Source organism: Carex rostrata, chromosome 8, assembly GCF_964058835.1.
Source record: "Carex rostrata chromosome 8, lpCarRost1.2, whole genome shotgun sequence".
Lineage (NCBI taxonomy): Eukaryota > Viridiplantae > Streptophyta > Magnoliopsida > Poales > Cyperaceae > Carex > Carex rostrata.
In genome coordinates, this window is record NC_135925.1 from 1,474,888 (window position 1) to 1,493,887 (window position 19,000).

At 31.8% G+C, this 19,000-nt stretch overlaps 3 protein-coding genes across 3 annotated transcripts; 2 read left to right on the top strand and 1 right to left on the bottom strand.

Annotated features, from left to right (window-relative positions):
- Positions 1 to 6,690: 6,690 nt before the first annotated feature.
- LOC144558592 (heavy metal-associated isoprenylated plant protein 44-like) lies at positions 6,691 to 8,738 on the top strand. Its single transcript, XM_078307436.1, has 3 exons — positions 6,691 to 6,942; positions 7,940 to 8,015; positions 8,095 to 8,738. The coding sequence occupies exons 1-3, from the start codon at positions 6,904 to 6,906 to the stop codon at positions 8,409 to 8,411; spliced, it is 432 nt and encodes a 143-aa protein (XP_078163562.1). The 5' UTR covers positions 6,691 to 6,903; the 3' UTR covers positions 8,412 to 8,738.
- Positions 8,739 to 8,815: 77 nt separating this feature from the next.
- LOC144557966 (Heavy metal transport/detoxification superfamily protein) lies at positions 8,816 to 9,497 on the bottom strand. The gene is made up of 3 exons (XM_078306643.1): positions 9,374 to 9,497; positions 9,026 to 9,273; positions 8,816 to 8,905 (listed from the first exon to the last, which is right to left on the bottom strand). The coding sequence occupies exons 1-3, from the start codon at positions 9,495 to 9,497 to the stop codon at positions 8,816 to 8,818; spliced, it is 462 nt and encodes a 153-aa protein (XP_078162769.1).
- A 5,566-nt stretch (positions 9,498 to 15,063) lies between these two features.
- On the top strand, positions 15,064 to 16,012 carry LOC144558473 (heavy metal-associated isoprenylated plant protein 45-like). The gene is made up of 3 exons (XM_078307314.1): positions 15,064 to 15,135; positions 15,235 to 15,310; positions 15,600 to 16,012. The coding sequence occupies exons 1-3, from the start codon at positions 15,088 to 15,090 to the stop codon at positions 15,920 to 15,922; spliced, it is 447 nt and encodes a 148-aa protein (XP_078163440.1). The 5' UTR covers positions 15,064 to 15,087; the 3' UTR covers positions 15,923 to 16,012.
- The last annotated feature ends 2,988 nt before the right edge of the window (positions 16,013 to 19,000 follow it).

Genomic DNA, 19,000 nt, shown 5'->3' on the forward strand with positions numbered 1-19,000 from the left:
ATAATACTTATAACCATTTTTGTAATATAAGTATCCTAGAAAAATAGTTTTTTGTGACACAAAATCAAGTTTATCTTTTCTTTTGATGTGCACAAAACTTGTGCAACCAAATATTCTTAAATAGTAATATTTAATTTTTTGTTGGTGGATGATTTCTAACGGACTTTTATTATACAAACCGACACTTGGCAATATATAAATTAAATGTGTGGCACAAAGTATGGCATTCGACCCATAAATTTTAGGAACATGATTTTGAAATAATATAGTACATGTCATTTCTAATAAGTGTCTATTTTTGCTTTTTGATACTCTGTTTTGTTCAAGAGTATTTATGCAAGTCGTGTGGTGTATAATGCATTTTTCTCTACAAAGGCTTGAAACTTTATTGTTTATAAATTCAGTTTCATTATTCGATCTAAAAATTTTGAGTTTGGCATTAAATTGAGTTTCTATAAGACATAAGAATTAAAAAAAAAAACATCCAAACACCTCATCTTTAGATTTTTAATAAATACAACCAAGTAGCTTTTGAGTAATCATCAATAAAAATAACAAAAATACTTAAATCCATTATATAAATCAATTGGGGTCGGTCCCCATACATCGGAGTGAACTAAATCAAATAAAGCTTTACTTTTGCTAAAAGAAGGTACAAAAGGAAGTTTTGTTTGCTTAGCTAACTTACATGTTTCACAATTCATACAATTAGAATTTTTAAAATCTAAAATACTACTTAAAGTCTTATCGGATGGATGCCGAAGTCTCTTGTGCTAAAGATCAAAGTTAACGGTCTTTGCGGAAGCACAAAAATTTAATTGTTTGGAGTTTAATAATTAATGTTCGTTTTGTAAAAATCTCTTACCAATCTTGACTCTGGTTTCCCGGTCCTGAAATATAACATTTTTATAAGAGAAAATTGTATTACAATTTAATTATTGTGTTAATTTATTTATAAAAAAGTAGGTTTATAGATAATGTTTCTAAGTACAAAACATTTTTAATTAACTTATTACATAAATTAATTTCTCCTATGCCATTTATTTTTGCTTTCATGCCATTTGCAACCCCAACGTATTTATCATTTTTGGTCGGGTTTAGATTTGACAACAATTGTTTATTACCAAACATATGGTATGTTGCACCACCATCTATAATAATTTGGTTAGAAAATAAATCTTTTGAGTTAGAAACAATACCACATATACTGGGGGTATTTTGACTACCAAGCAGTGCAGAAAGCTGCTCTAGAACATGTTGCATTTATCCCCAGAGCCATGAACACCTCCTGACCCGTTTGAAACCGACCAGCTAACTCCAAACTGATTAACCCGCTCGAAGTCGACCCGTTTCTGACATGGGATGAGTTATAGGGTCCGCAAAAAACACTAACGGGTCTACCAGTATTGTTGATATGGTTAGTGTTGGGTTTTAGTTGCTAATACAACCAAAACTCTCGTATTGGCTTAAGTGCAGAAAAGACCGTAAAACAAAATTTTTACGTCTATCTTAAGCTAAGGATCTATCTCCCCGATTGATTTCTAAAACTAAATTTTTAAATAAATTATCACAACATTATACCTTGGTTCCAAATTCGAATTGGAACTGCCGCTAGACTTGCCTCACTGCTACTGCTACTGGTTGGACAAGAGCACGAGATGTCTAGTGCCTCTATCAGTAATCCACCGGAACAACCAGAGATCGGGTATTTTTTCTGCCAGAAATACTATACTCGAGGCATTCAACAAAAACAGTTGTCTCACGATCCGCAGATACTCCCACTTTCACAACCTCGTGCAAAAGCGAAGTTACCGCAGACTTCACGAGATTACAACTACTCATAACACTCAGAAATATATACGTCTATACGTATATATTTCTTTCCTAACTCAAACACTATTTGAGAGGAAAAATCGAGAAAGAAAAGAACCTGACTTCGTCAGACGATCAGTCAGACTTTTCGATCTTACAAATGGAAATGAACAGTAAATTACCAAAATGCCCCTCGGCCTAAAAAGGCCCAGAATAAATAGTATAAGGCCCGGAAAGACCCAGATTGAATAGTAATGGACCTGGGCTTTTGGGCTTTCTTAATTATATTTTAAATATAATTAAGGCCCAAATATACTAATCCATTTATATAATTGTTCTGAACAATTATATTTCTTTGCGAGTAGTTGTGATAGCTTTTACACAACGTGTCATACACGCTTATAATTTTAATCTGTTTAAGCTTGTCATCTATATGACATTTGTAATTAATTATAACATTTATAACTAAGTATAAAACCATCTTATTGATTAATTATAATATTTATAATTAATAATAAGATTCTCTGATTACTTCCTATGCGGTGTGACCCGATATGATCTGTGTTATGTTGGCAATAGAGTTAAAACTGTTTTAACTTCTATAGATCATAGGTGGTACCTGGCAGTACATTATGACCCCCAATTACACAGATGATGTTGTCCGGTACAATATCACGATTCTTAAGTAAACAATTTACTCGTGTTAATTATATCGTCTCATAGTAACTGATTAAATCCAAGGTAGATATGTGTCATCCTTGCAGACTTAATCGAGTAGATTATCATATATGATTAATCTCCATTAATCATACCGTATACAGATAATCCTACTCTATCAAGTGGGCCCAGTGTTACTATTACTGGTATAATAATACGAGGGACGATAGTAGTCTTGGTGAGCATCTCTTCCTCCGCACAAGTCATGTGTACTAAAATGTTATCCTTATTACTCTCTTTTACATATAGCGTTAGATAACACTTACAAATACACATTTCTCATGTAGGAAAGACCACACCTCATACTTTAGAACTTAACACAAATAAAACCGTTAATGACACAAACACAATTTCATATAACGTTTCATTTAGGGTCAGTCAAATATCATGTTCACAACATGTATCTATGTGATTAAATGACAACTATTTGTCTATGGTCTGCAAAATTGACCATCATTTAATCCACATACTAACATTCTAATGGATAATTATTGTTCCCTGCTAATTACCACGGTTAGTGACTATTAAGAGTGTATATCATCTATATTATGTAGTTTTGCAATTTCAGTCATGAACTTGAAATTATTCATAAATGCAATAACACTCAAGGAACAAAATGATATTAATCATCAATTCATGAACAAAAAATGATTGACTTCTATATTACTACCCTAGCAGTTAGCGGGTCCGTTAGAGTAATGTGGTGAGTTATTGGGTCTGACGCTTTGATTAAAGGGTCATGCTGGTCCAAAACTTTGGTTAATGGATCCACCAGGATACATGTGGGTTCCTAATCCGAATTGATTCGGACCCGTTAATCTATTGACCCCTTCTTCTTCATTTGAAACAACGTAGGTCTTATTTTTTTCACCGTTTATTCCCCAATTTTGCCCATCTCCTCCCTTCTCCGCTCCTCTAACTTTTTTAAGTTTAAGATGCGGATAGAGAAACCAACACTGATCTTGAGTGTGTCCCTCTTTTTTACAGTGATTGCATTTTTCTGTTTTGGTTTGATTTGGTCGATTTTTATTGAAATTGGAGTTTTTTATGGCTAGGCCACAAGTCTCGTGTTTCTCAAATTTTGTGATTTGTGGACCACCCATGATAGGTCTCCTACTTTCCTCTTGTTGAATCAAGTTTTGAATTTGAGAGTAAGACGGAAGAGGTACCGTAATCATAATTTGAGACCTTACCGCTTCATAGCTCATATTTAGCCCGGCGAGATATTGAAAGATGTCATCTTCTTCATCTTGTTTCTGGAATATGGTCAGATATATGGTTAGAGGCCGATAAGTCCGAAGCTCGACCTTTTTCTTTTTAAGAGCACCAAGGTATTCAGTATTACTTCTTGATCTTTGTTTTTCTTGTTAGATTTCTTGCATGAGTTGATAGATGTGAGAAAAGCTATTTTGTTGCCCGTACATGGATTTTATGGCTTCCCATAACTCATGCGCCGTGTCGGTCGTCTCAAAGAGACCGACTACAGTTGGCTCCATTGACAATATGAGCAAGGTTATGATTCTATTATTTTTTGTTCTCCAATTTTTTGCTCCTTTTTTTTCAATTTCGGTCTTATTTTATGGATCTGCTACCATTGGCTCTTTCGTCTCGCCGGTGATGTATTCTAACACCTCCCGACCACTTAGAGCTTTAAATGCTGCCTTTGCCCATGACAAATAATTTTGTCCATTGAGCAAGGTGTTTGTTAGCTTTTGTTGCCCCCTCTTGAGCCATTTTGATTGTTGCTAAATTTTTGTGTTTTCTCACTGGTACCGACTAGCTTTGTTAGTTTATGTGATACTTTGGCGGTATAGTTTCAGATCTATTACTCTGATACCATGTTGAATTTTAGAGACAGAGAGTATGAAATTGAAGAGAGAAAAATATATTGAAAAGATATATTTTTCTTATTACAAGATTTTCTATTTATAACTACAAAGGCTTAAAACTAGCTGTTGGTACTATTTTCTATTCTAATAATGACGGTACACGTTACCGTTATCTTTCTATATTTATAAATAATTAAATTTCTATTTATATATTAATTAAGTAATGAGATCTATATTTTAACAGACACGAACTGAGTTCAAATTTTGCATAGCTTGTCGTTGACAGTGACAGTCCAGTGGCGAAAGATGCTTATACGCATGACATAGGAAATTCTTGTTTAACATTTGGTTGACAGAAGTCCAGCTTGAAGCGTGATATAGGATTAGAACTGATTCGATAGATAAATATCCAATTGATTCGATAGATAAAAATCACACGACACATTGTGAGGATAAAGTTATGGAAGATGCCCTCTTATCCAGGATAATACAACAAAGTGACTGATCTCCAATTGTATACGAGAGTTCATTAAATGGCTCTTCAAAATCTATTTTAGCTGTTCGTTCGATATATACAAGAATTAAATAGTATTCGCGAGGGATACGCGGATACTCTCATCGCCAATAGAAAAAGTATATTTATGTCGGTATACCATCGCAGATAGTTATTTTTTACTCTCATAAATATTGTCTCATTTTTGTAATCAATCATCATCGATCAAATATATGTAGAACTTTATCATGGCGTAAAGCTTAAATTCTTTCATTTATTGTCTAGAAATAGTTGGTGTAAATAATTAAGAATGGAGATGGTCCGATGAACATTACAAATTAGAGTCGTTGGACTAGCATCAAGTTTTAAAATATGTGTACACATATATATATAATATGTACGAATTTTGATGATCGATGATTAAACAATTGACAAATTCTGACCAAAAATCGAACTGAATTTGTTCTTATGTCCGCCGAACCGCTCTTTAATTGATCCAAACATTTTATAATATAGTATATATGCTGATGAATATATATATATAGGTTATAACTTAATTTAATAGTTGGAACAAAATTTCCTGAAATTATCTTAATATTCTTTGCTTTAAATTATAGTATATAATTTTAATTGCAACGTGTGGACCACTAATTGACTAATCCCCAAAAAATAAAAAGTGAAAATGATTCCTTATTCCCACTAATTGACAGGAGAGGAGATGTTAGGCAGTGCGGTGCCCGTTACGGATCATGCTTAACTAATGGACGACAATACACTGTTTCAATCAAATATTCCATCATTGATTCCTAAAGAAAGAAAAAGGCGGTTGATAACAAGTTAGAATCTTAACTTTTGGATATGAAGGAACAGATAAATAACTAAGCATTTCTTGATAGTGACACTACAGGCCAGTACTGGCTAGCTAGGCCGTTAGCTTAGTTTACTCTAAAATTTTATCCAACTTGTGAAAATCTATTAAATAGATGAGTAGGGTTCAAATGCCTCCATCATGTCTTCATTTTTTAAAACATTAATAACTTAAAATTTAAAACTTAAAAATTAAAATAAAACCGTTAGATATGATCTATATCATTTTATCTATGCACATGTAAAAAATTATAACATTTCAATTTTGTTTTGATTGTCATCAAGAGCTTGTAAAAAACACACTAATGTGAATAATTTCTAAACGTTAATTTTTTAAATTATTTATTAACATTTAAACAAAATCAAAATTTGATAATTTTTTATGAGCACATAAAGAAAATAACATAGATCACATCTAACGGTTTTATTTTGATTTTTAAGTTTCATATTTTGACTTATTAAAGTTTTTTAAAATGAAGGCATGTTGGAGGTACAAAAAATAGAGGCATTTGAACCCTCCTCTAAATAGATATTATAATAAGACAACAAATTTATAGATTTCCCATCTATATTTCAGATATTTTATTGAACGGTTTGAATATTTGAATATTGATATGTATAATAGAATACTAATTGTTTATTATTTGAATATTTGAATACTGATCTATATGTTAGGCTGAAAATATTTTCATGAAGTTGAACAATATAATTCCTATGAATTAAACTTTAAAAGAAAAAAAAAAGTAGGAATAATTAAGGGCATATTGCTTTTGGAAAAAGTAAAAGATAAATACGAATCCTGATGTCTAGAAAAACAATACCACCACAGCAGGTCTTCAATTAATCCAAAACTCAAAAGTATATATATATATATATTCTATTCGATTCTTATGCCTCTGCTTTCCTACTGAAATGAAAGACAAATTCATAACATGGAATATATAATAATTCCAAATTGTAGTGAGAACATCTGAAGCTGTCTTGTCTTGTATTTGTATAAGGCCCACAAAAGGTTCTCTTTATTCGCAAGCACACTTCCTTCCCCTTTTCTCTACCTATAAACTTAGGTACACTACCAAGTTAATTACCGTGATATTTATAGTTGCATGCACTTTGCAAGTAGGGACTCGTTGCGTTGCATGATATATATCTTGAAAAGAAAACAAGAAACTTGAACAAAGGATAATGGGCAAGGGCAAGGGACGCCGTGCTCTTTCTTTACAGGTACTTTGTTTTACTTCCATATTGGAACCTCTTTTGAGCAAAGATACTGACAGAGCTGGTTTGGCTCGTGCACTGCACCAGTTATATATATATATTTTTTTTTTCATTTGTCTCTATTAATATTGCACTGCTAGCATGAAGTCAAAATAACTCTGTTGATATATATCTTTACCCATCTCTATCATATTGTTGTTTCACTTGCCAAATAAACTATATTTTTTGGATATGAATGTCAAAACTGCACTATATATAGCCTATAGGTCTTCTTCCATGTGAGCAGTTTTTGATTCGTCGCCTAGACTAGAAGGCTAGAACAGGGTAGTTTTTAATCTGATTCAGTAATCTAGAAGACTATAATCAGACCGAAATCAGATGGCCCCTGTTATCTTGTTATCTTTGTTGGAAACCGAACCCTTTTTCTTTCAAAATTCAAATGAATGTGTGTCATATCAGTATCAGTATCAGTATCAGAATAAGATCAGAAATAGGCCCAGTTTTAGATCAAACACTGGCCTTGGATACAAGTACAACCTACTTTAGATAAACATTGCTAATTCATAGTATGCATTAAATTAGTTTTTTAGTCCAATGTTTTCAGCCTTCTTTTTAATTAAGCCCAAAATAGATGGGCCTAAGATGGGCTAAAAGAGCCCGGAATAACTCATGGGCGAAGGAGGTAGATGTTGAGAGTATTGTGGGGGCTGTCCTTAATTAGTGCACTTTATATGTTTGATAAATTGATTCTAGAGTGCTTGCAACGTGTTTGTTAAAATGTCTCTCAGAAATATCAAACGTCACATGACTTTGTTGCTTGGCATATTTTGGTCATATATACTTGCACGGTGCACTACAGCAGAGGGTCCCAAACCCCTGACTACCTAATGTTTATGTTTAAATTTTGAAATCATAGTTCTTGAAATCCTTATTCTTAATTGTCTTATTGCTTCGATAAAACATAAATATTACAATATTTGTTCTCGCCTTGCTCCTTTTTCAGACAGTGGATCTTAAAGTTAGGATGTGTTGTACTGGTTGCGAAAGGGTTGTCAAAAATGCTCTGCTGAAACTCAGAGGTACCTCTTTTCTAGCACCTTATACGCATATCGTGCAATTAATCATTTCATACCAACAAATCGTTGTTTAATTGTATAGGTGTTGATGCAGTAGAAGTTGACTTGCCAATGGAGAAGGTGACTGTTACAGGTTATGTGGACCAGCAGAAAATTTTGAAGGAGGTGAGACGAAAAGGAAAACGAGCTGAGTTCTGGCCTAACCCGGACCTGCCTATGTATTTCACCTGTGCAAATGATTATTTCCGGGATGAAGAGTCGTTTAGGCAGACTTACAATTACTGGAAGCACGGTTACAATGGAGACAAACATGGCCAACTATCAGCGCCTCCAAGGGGCGAAGATCGTGTCAGTAACATGTTCAATGACGATGATGTAAATGCTTGTGTTGTTATGTGATAAAGAAGTCTTAAGAAAACTATAATCTAAGGGTATATATGTTGTATATAGCTGTTCCAATACGCTAGCTGCCATAAAATGCAATGCCACTAGGTGCTATTGGATTGCGGACATGCAAGCCCCACGTAGTAGTTTTCTTTTTTTTCTTAAAAGTGGGTTTTTGCGGTCCATCCGTCAGCGACGAAATGGCACCCAGTGTCATCGGGTGCTATGGCAATGGCAACGGATGTGAATTCTATGTTGGTAGAATAGTATATAATTAAGCTTGTTTCTATATATGTGTTTAGGACTACACTGTCCTTGATTAATTTCAAACTCCTCTTCATATGTCTTTATCTTTGATTAAACTTAGCTTATGACTTTACTAAGAGATCAAATTCAACATATATTGCTATGTTTGAATCTTATATTACTAACATTTTGCTTAAGAGGAGAGCATATGAATGCCCAATTTGCCAGTTCATGAACCTAGTTGCATGAAAATTACTCGTTGACTGATAACAAAGGCAAAAGAAATTCAGTTCAAACATAACTAAAGAAAATTGACATGCTTATTTCAGCACTATTTACAGAACATGCAGAATTATCTCTTCAGAACCTAGCTAGTATAATACCAGAGGAAATAGCTTCTTCCATGATTTCCTGAATTTATATACGGTTAAAGTTGCCGTCAACCGCGAACTTCTACCCAGCTCGATCCCATCATATTTCGTTGACGAAGGTGCAATTTTAGACTCCGGTTCATCCCAGAAATATGCGTCCCTTCGCTTTCTTCTAATCGCCGCCAGCACATCATCTCGGTTGCATATTCCCCACACAGTTACCTTCTGAGCATGATAATCAACATGTACTGAATGTATACCTACATATATGTCAAATTAATATACTCTCCCATCAAGCTTAATTAAAGAATTTCAGTGTATTTTTTTTATGTACAATAGACAAGATAATAGAATAATTACCTCTTAATCTCGAAAGCGCCTTCCTAATCTTCTTCTCGCATCCATACGAATAGAGAGGTACATTCATTTCGACATGTTGCGGCTCTATTTTCTTTCCGGCGAGAACAATTTGCATATCCGCCATTGCTATTGCACTAATTTTGAATCTTAACTGATCAATTAATACCAATGTCTATGTCACCCTTTATATAGGACTTCATAAAGTGATCTTCCATTAAGTGAGAAGTGGGTTGATGGGTCCTGTTGAGGCGGGCGTTACAATTTTTTTTATTTTTAGGAAATAAAAAAATAAAAAAAACGATTTATCAGAGACAACTTATTGATTAATTTTTTCACCAAAATTATGAAATATTGTCGAACTAAGTTTCACTTATGGCATGAATTTTTTTTTTTTAAATAGAACAAATTTTAAATATTTTAACAGAATAAGCACTATTGATTTGGTTTTTATAAAAAAACATCTCCACCGATCCATCTGTGGAGACACAAACATGTTTGCTTTACCGATCAACTTAATTTTGAAATCTTGTGTAGTCCATGGTGTGGTGTGAAAGGAGAAAGACCGAATCAAAGTTTCAGTCAACCCAGATCATACAGGTCTCGACTGAAACTTTGATTCAATTCTTGTTATTTTTACGAGGAAAAAACAATTAATTCATTTACTAAAAAACGATTTTCATTTTCTAAAAAAAAAAAAGTTTCAGGCGTTTCCCCACTAATTTGTGCTTTGTCATCCACTATAGGCGTGTGAATTTTATAATTTGGCATGGAAAGTGGAGCAAAGTTAGGGGGTGTTAATGATATCTTTTTTGTCGTTTATCCGATCTGTACCATATTCGATATAACGAGTATGGATAAGATTTTTTTTTATACCTATAGAGTAATTATATAAAATATAATAATATGATAATGTTTAAGCAATAATTAGTGAGTACTTTTGTTATTTGGTGTATTGTTTTTGTTGTAAGAAAAATACTAAACATATTATTTGTATTTGTATGTCTTGTTCTTTAATTAAATAATTAAATTTGTCGGAAGATGTATTTTTGTTTTTGAATTCTCTTGTTTTATAGAAAATACAATTTAGTTGAAATTGATTGCACATTTATTTTTATTTTTTATTAGTAATATTATTATTACATATGTGCGAAATAAATGAGTTTTGATGTTTTATTTGTAAAATATAATAAAACTAATTATTATAGTAGTATTATTCATTATTCATCCGCTACCATTTTGTTATCCGATAATTTTAACGGATAAGAATAAGATAAAATCAAATAAAATCTTAATGAATAAGAATAGAATATAGATAAAGTCATTTTTAATATATGGATAGAATATGAAAATATTTTCACCCTACCCGTGTCATGGAACTGATTGACACCCCTAAGCAAAGCAAAGTGTGTCATCTGTTTTGGAATTGTGGTTCTTTATAGATATTGCTGACAGGGTGAGAGCTTGGCTACCATGTGATTTGAGGTGTAAAGTGAATCCGGCGGAGACAAAAAGGGTTGCAATCATGTCAGGATGCCATGTTCTGACTGATACGTGGCATTTTATAAGAGTTTCAATTGACGTAATTTAGAATTTTTTTTATTTATAGTATATTAAAAAATATTATAGGAATATAGATAAATTATATGGAGATTTTGATCAATAGATTCGGTTAGACACACAACAAATTAAATTCGGCTCCTAAATTCTTTAATTTCATACAGACCTAAATCAATGTCACAAAAAAATCCGACTAGCTACGGTTCATTCAAAAATACTGTATTTTAAATACATAGAGAATTTGAATTATTAATTCAGCTTCTTCTATAAGATTGAAATTTCCCTTTCTATAATGTCCTTTTTATTGTTTTGATAAATGTGGAGATAGTTTTTACAAGGGTCCAAAACTGCTACTATCAATACATCAAATAGTTTTTACAAGGGTCCGAAATTTTTATTAATATTCAAAAAAAATATGAAATTTTAGAAACTATCCAGGTTATTCTATTTTTTCGAAATCTATTCAAACTGGAAATTTTTTTTTACGGTAATTTAGGATAAAACCTCCAAAAAAAAGTGCAATTTCAAAAAAAAAAAATTAAAAAAATTTGCGGTTACAACTTTTTTTGTATTTTTCATATTTTTTTAATTTAAATATAAATATTTATAATTTATATATTTTTTGTATTGAAATATTAGAAATATTTAATATATTTTTTTGAAAATTGATGGAATACTATATAATTTGATTTATTAGAAAGACTGCTACAAATAATCCGGATCAACATTTTTCATGCCGGATTTTTTGTGGTTGTAAGAAAAATTAATATATTTATTTATGTATTATTGGAAAAAAAAATGCTTGAATTCTCAATTATTGATCCCGATTCAAAAGTCACGTCTAAATAAATACAGAAAATATTGTCATCTTTCTAGTACATTTAATTTATAAAAAGTTGTGTCTATTTTTGAAAAAAAACAAAAAATTTATGTTATTTAATGATTGTTACTCAAAAATAATTCTCAAAATAGATACAACTTTTTAGAAATTAAATGTACTAGAAGGATCACAATATTTTTTGTATTACCTAGAAGTGACTTTTAAACCGGGATCAATAACTCAGAATCCAAACATTTTTATTTTTTTTCCAATAACTCATAAAGAAATATATTAATTTTTCTTACAGTCGCAAAAAATCTGGTATGAAAAATGTTGATCCGGATTATTTGTAGCAGTCTTTATAATAAATCAAATTATATAGTATTTCATCTATTTTTAAAGAAATATATAAAATATTTTAATACAAAAAATAAATAAATTAGAAATATTTCTATTTAAATAAAAAAATTGAAAAATGCAAAAAAAAAGTTGAAACGGCAATTTTTTTTTGCATTTTTTTTTTTAAAGCTCAAATTTTTTTTTACAGTAATTCAGTCTATAATCACCAAAAAAAATTTGTGATTTGGGTAGATTTCGAAATACCACAAAAAGCTGGATAGTTTCTGAAATTTCATATATTTTTTTGAGTAAGGCTACGGTGAGTTGCGAAGTAAAACACGTTTTTACTTCACGTAATATCTTCATTTTCAAAGTTTAAATAGCCGATCCAAACCGTTAGATGTTTAATCTATAATAAAATATGCTTGGAAACTAAATTTTACATTTTTTGGAATTTTTTTACTATTTATGAAGACACTTTGAAAATCTGAAAATCCGGGTGAACAGTAAAAACAGTAAAAATTTCTGGACCGCTGGATCGGCGATTTTCAAAGTGGCTTGATAAATAGTAAAAAAAATCCAAAAAATGTAAAATTTGGTCTCCAAGTACATTTCAATATGGAGATCATGTTGAGCTGTTCGGATCGACGTTTTAAACTTCAAAATCATAAAATATGAGCGTAAAGTAAAATAATCGCTTTACTTCGCAACCCACTATAGCCCAACTCTTTTTTTTTAATATTAATAAAAAATTTCGGCTTTTCTACCTATAGTAGAACTAAACAGTCTCAAGAGCATCACAACTTAATTAAGTTCAAACCAAATTTAGAATTGAGTCGTTGCAGACTAAATTGAAAAAAATAATAGAGAAAGATAGAGGTCTACTATACAAACTTTCATTTAATTATTTATACAAGTTTTTCCTTCAATTTTGAATTTATCATCTTTCACATGAGAAGACATGTGCCTTTATCATTAGACCAAAAGTCAATTTTTAAAAATTCAATATTTTAACTAGTATTGAAGTTCAAAACTATCTTTTGATCTAATAGTTAAAATCAGTGTTGTAAAAAATGTCCATTTAAGCTGATTAATCGGTCGATTAGTTGTTGGCGATGACTAAACTGTCATGAATTTTTCCGACTAATCGGCCGACTATGGCCGATTATTCTCTATTATTTTTTATTAATCGCTTGATAGTACCATGTCCATCCGAGGACCGCATACCATTATTTATAACACTGGTTAAAATAACATGTCGAAATTAAACTCAAAAGATTTATGAATACTTAAAAAGTTTGATGACTTGATCTATGTCTTTATCTAAACAAATATTAATGAATTTCTTCAATCTCTAGTCCACAACCATAGATAACCTCCGTTTCTTTCCTCTCTCAGCTCTTAACTGATCAACAATAGAAATTTTATTGGTTAGAAATCCAGTACAGGTGTTTATGTGCTATTTCCATTTTCTTAGTAATGAAAGAAATATGCAAGGTATGTTATATTATGTGAGTAGAACTAGGGTGTTCTTAATTAAGCTCATCAAAGTGTTTGGTGAGCTTAACTTCAAAATCCATCAAATCTATTTCAAATAATGAATTCGAACCGTTGAAATTCGCCTACCTTACGAGTGATGAGTCTACATGTAAAAATTTTAAACATTCGAATTAATTTAGTATAAAGTTAAGCGGTAAAAAAACATTCAAAAAATGAATGCACTAAAATTAATTTATTAACCTTCCAATTTTGACCGATTGACTTTAATTATACTAAACTAATTCGAATGTTTAAAAATTTCACATGTAGACGCATCATATGTAAAATAGCCGGGTTCCAACGGTTCGGATTCGTCATTTGAAACTGATTTAATGAATTTTGGAGTTAAGCTCACCAAACACTTTGGTGAGCTTAAGAACACCCTAGTTCTACTCATATTATGTTCCGTAAAATATATATTCATAATCTATTAAATTTTACTTCAGTAATTTAGTTTCTAATAGTTTAAGCTTTGCTTTTATTTGATCTGTAATTTTAGTTCATTCAATTTTTATAGTATGTGAGCTTGATATCTAGAAAAATACTGATAAAAGTTAATGTGTGCTTAATTATGGATAATTTTGTTGGAACCCACCATGTGCGACGTGCCTCTCCTCATATTTCTTGTGACATTTTGATGATTATCGATCTTGCAGTGAGCCATCTAGATCAATTACAGGGTTATTTTAATATTAATACCGTTGTATAATATACCATAAGGCAAGTGCTACTGAGAAATACAGAATCAAACCAAACATCAAAGTTTGGGACAGTTTCCAGAAAATAGATGTACCTTCGCAGGATACTTGTTCGTTTATTGGGCAATATTGGGCTTTATTGGGCAATAATAGTTGTGCACCTGATTATTGGGCAATAATAGTTGTGCATCTTAATCAAAGTTCGATGTACCTTCGCAGAAATACAGAATCGATTATTGGGCTTTATTGGGCAATATTGGGCTTTATTGGGCAATAATAGTTGTGCACCTGATTGTGGTCCCATTCCAAATTGATCAACCAAAGTGATACTTGTTCGTTTGGATTTGGGTGGCAATAGTTGAAGACCAATCGGCACAAATGAGCTCTACTTGATTGATGTGCTCTTTACCGCCAGCTGGAACGAATCATTTTTTATTCTCAGTTCAAATTACGATAATTATTCGCAACTTAAATTAACATAAACCTTATACATTATTAGGTAATCATCAATATATAGTTCTACAAGAAGCATGTCATGTAAAGTTAAAACATAACATAACATGGATCAGCTTGTTTTGTTACTAATCAAACAAATTGCATGATCTTGTCTTGCTTTTCTACCAATGGGACATAAAGCAAACAAATTGCATTTAAGTATCTCACTTTTTCTTAAATTCTCATCCGATTCCTTCATTTTCCTCACCTATATATTAAAGCCTCTGTAGCTTTAGGGCTCCTTACTACTTACAATTAATAGAATTATGTTTCGTTTCTGGGAGCAGAAGGGTTCCATTTCTGATGCTATGTCCGTAAGTTATCTCTGAGACAAACATGAAATTAAGGTGAAAGAATGAAATTAAAAAGATCTTAACTAACATAATATTTTCCTCTCCTATATATATGTTGAGATTGTTGAGCTAAATGTTCACATGGACTGCGACGGATGCCAGAAGAGAATACGAAAAGCAATTGTTAAGCTCCATGGTATGAATTTTCTACCGATACTCATGTACGTAAACAATCAATAATTTGTTAATTTCAGATTATCAGTAACACAATCATCATGAAGGTCACAGATCACATCAAATTCATATTTTTGTATTAACTTTGATGAGCAATGGCAACAATCAACTAATGGATTAATTAAAGAATTAATTTCAATTATCATTTCTTGTATCTGTTTTTTTTTTTTTTTTTTTTGCTTGCCTTTACCTAACTAAGGTTGTCTTATCTTAGAAAGTAACAACATATATATATGCCATATTTTACATAGGGGTGGATAATGTGGAAATTGACATGGACAAGCAAAAGGTGACAGTTACTGGATACGTGGGTCGCAAGGAGGTGTTGAAAGCGGTTAGGCGAACTGGTAGGAAGGCTGAGTACTGGCCTTCCCCGTATGATGGAGAATTCTACCCTTTCGCGATACAATATTTAGAAGACAATACGTATACATCTACACACAATTACTATCAGCATGGATACAACCCCACGATGCACGGTTACTATCCTGATCCCGCTTATTCAGTCATCGTTGATGATGAAGCAGCATGGATATTTAACGAAGATAATGTTCATGCATGTGTGATCATGTAGTTATATATATAGCCAATTAAATGAAAAATATCGGAAGCAATCTTTTCTCTGAGAAATGAGTACTACTTTCATTAGGACAACAGAAGAGATGAGTACTGCTTTCATTAGGCATGACTTTGTCAGAAACTTTCGTCCATTCAATCCAATGACAATCATTGATATTTGACAAAATAATTTGGGGAGAAATAAGAAGTGCTAATTAATTTGCTCTTTCTAAAAAAAAAACAACAACAAGAAGTGCTTGATTGCTGACAATTAAGAGACATTTTCTATGATGCAGCTTTGTACGTTGTTTAATTTCTTTATGATACATTGTTTTATTGAAATATTATTAGTTTTCATCGAAAAGCGAAAATGAGCAAATCGTTAGGAATTGGTTGAATCAGATTAGAAACTCGAATTTTTTTTGTAAAATTAAATTAGAATAAAATAATTTAATGTAAACCATTAAAGTATTAAGTTTTACTTTAAAAGCATAGTCATTATTCTTTTGAAAATCAGGTCATTTTTTAACCGTGGAACCTTAGAAAATAATTTAATGCTTTATATTAAAATTCAGCACATCCCTTTGTAAAAGAATAGGGAAAAAAATATTTATGCCACTCCAAAACATGGAATTTAGGAATTTGCCACCCCAAAATCTTAAATTAGCTAATTGCCACTCCAAAATCATTATATTTAGCAAATTGTCACAATTACACATATAATTCAGATATTTGATTAAAAATTGCTGAAAAGTAGTGTATAATAAAACGTATTTTGGTATTTCTAAAATTACCCTTCAATTGGATCTGCCCTTCACCACTTGCCACCGGAACCAACTCCGCTGCTCTCTAAATAGGAGAGCAGGACCCTGTTATTCAATATCGAACCGTTCATCTGTGTTGAGATCCGTGCATGAAAAAAATTAAACGATCCGATTGTAAATAACAGGGTCCTGCTCTCCTATTTAGAGAGCAGCGGAGTTGGTACCCTTGCCACCACCTCTGCTCTCTTCTTCTCCGAAGAACCAAAAATTAAAAATGGATCTGCCACCTTCAGAGGAGTTAAATGATAAAAACAATACTGGAATTTAAATCTCCTAACTACCGCCCTTTCCATTTTGTGAATAAAGAAAGGTTGAGGAGCTCATGGTAAAAAGTGCTGCCCCCATCTTCTGATAAGCTGATTCCTTACCAGTATCTACTAGAATGCTCATTTCTCACCCCGTTGAAACTGGTTAAGTTGACAGTATCACCTGTAGCCTTCCGACAGTCCCTCTGAAATACCAGTAAATTCTGAAAAAAGATGAAGCGACAGTAGTTGGGGTGCATTTTGGGGCAATCCCATCTTCAGCGGGGGTATTTTGGTCACTATTGAAATTTGTTGAATTTTCAGAAAAATTTTAATCAAATATTTGAATTATATGTATAATTGTGGCAATTTGCTAAATATAATGATTTTGGAGTGGCAATTAGCTAATTTAAGGTTTTGGGGTGGCAAATTTCTAAATTTCATATTTTGGAGTGGCATAAAAAAAAATATTTCAAAAGAATATGATCCATTCTTTAGATAAAGAAAGGAAAATTTCTACTATAATCATGGAAACTTCTAAAATAGTCAATTTTCCCATAAAAACATGATAATATCCTTTCTTTTATCCCCATCTATTCATTAAATATAATTTTTAGACAAATATACCCTTTTCTTTTAAATAGAGATGTCCATTTACATTAGTAACATGATTGAATTTTAAGTCCACAACAAGCTTCCAAGGAAATTGAAAAAAATTGCTAGCTATTTCATAAACTGAGAACAAGAAGAAAACTGAGAGCACAAATAACTTGGTTAGAAGAAGATTCCAACTAATATATCTATAATAATTAGTTTTAGCACTTTTGCCTACTGCTTCAACCAAATAATAAGTTTAAGGCCCAGGATTCCAGAGTTCTTCTAAAATCAAGATGGGATATCTTCAACGAATTTGGTCTTACTTCATAACTTCTAGGATATCTCAAACTTTAAGTTAATTCGTAAGAAATTCGGGTTACTGGTACTAGCGTGGTTACTGGTATTATTGAATTTATGTAACCTTAGTTTACTGGTACATATACTCCCTACGAGCCTTATTATACAAAAAAAAAAACTTAACAGAACTATGGGTTCAAGGAGTACAACTAATAATTCGTTTAATTTTGTCCTTTTGATAATTACCATTTTTTTATTTAAGAAAATATCCTTGAGCAAATTAGTGCCGAAGATTAGACTGATCAGTGGTGCTGAAGAGGTAATCAGATTAGAAGAATAGGGCAACCTGAATCGTAATATGCGGGTTATTTCAAAATTTTGTGCCCCCAATTTTCTTCTTGTTTACGGTTTATGAAATAGCTAGCAATTTGCTTCAATTTCCTTGGAAGCTTGTTGTAGACTTAAAATTCAATCATGTCGTTAATTTAAATGGATATCTTCATTTAAAAGGAAGGGGTATATTTGTCTAAAAAATCAACTTGTACGTTTGGGTGACACAGGAATAGCTGCTATTCCGAACCAAGCACGTTTGGATAAAAAAAATGCTATTCTCAACAACGGAATAGCTCGGATTAACTGCTATTCTGCTATTCCTTAGAAATGTCGGGTTAGCTGCTATTCCGAACTCAGGAATAGCTGCTATTCTGAGCTATTCTTTGTTTCATCCAAACGCAGAATAGATGGGGATAAAAGAAATGATGTTAAATTTCTATGGGGATATTGGATATTATCATGCTTTTATGGGGAAATTGGCTATGTTAAAAGTTTTCATGGGTACACTAGAAATTTTTCCAAAAAAATAATAGGTGTTATAAAATAGTATTTATGTGGATGTTCAATTTATAACCCTCAATATTAATTCTCATGTTCATTGCCCCCACTACTCCACTATCACGGGCATTCATTTTCTCCTTTATTATTGTAACATCTTTTTCTAGCCTATAAATAGAGGCTTTGTAAATAGATAATGTACACATATTAAACACACAAAAGAAGAGAATAAAATTATGTTACTGCTCTCTCTATCTCTCTTATTATTTACGTTACTTTTGTTGCAACTTCATTTTAAGT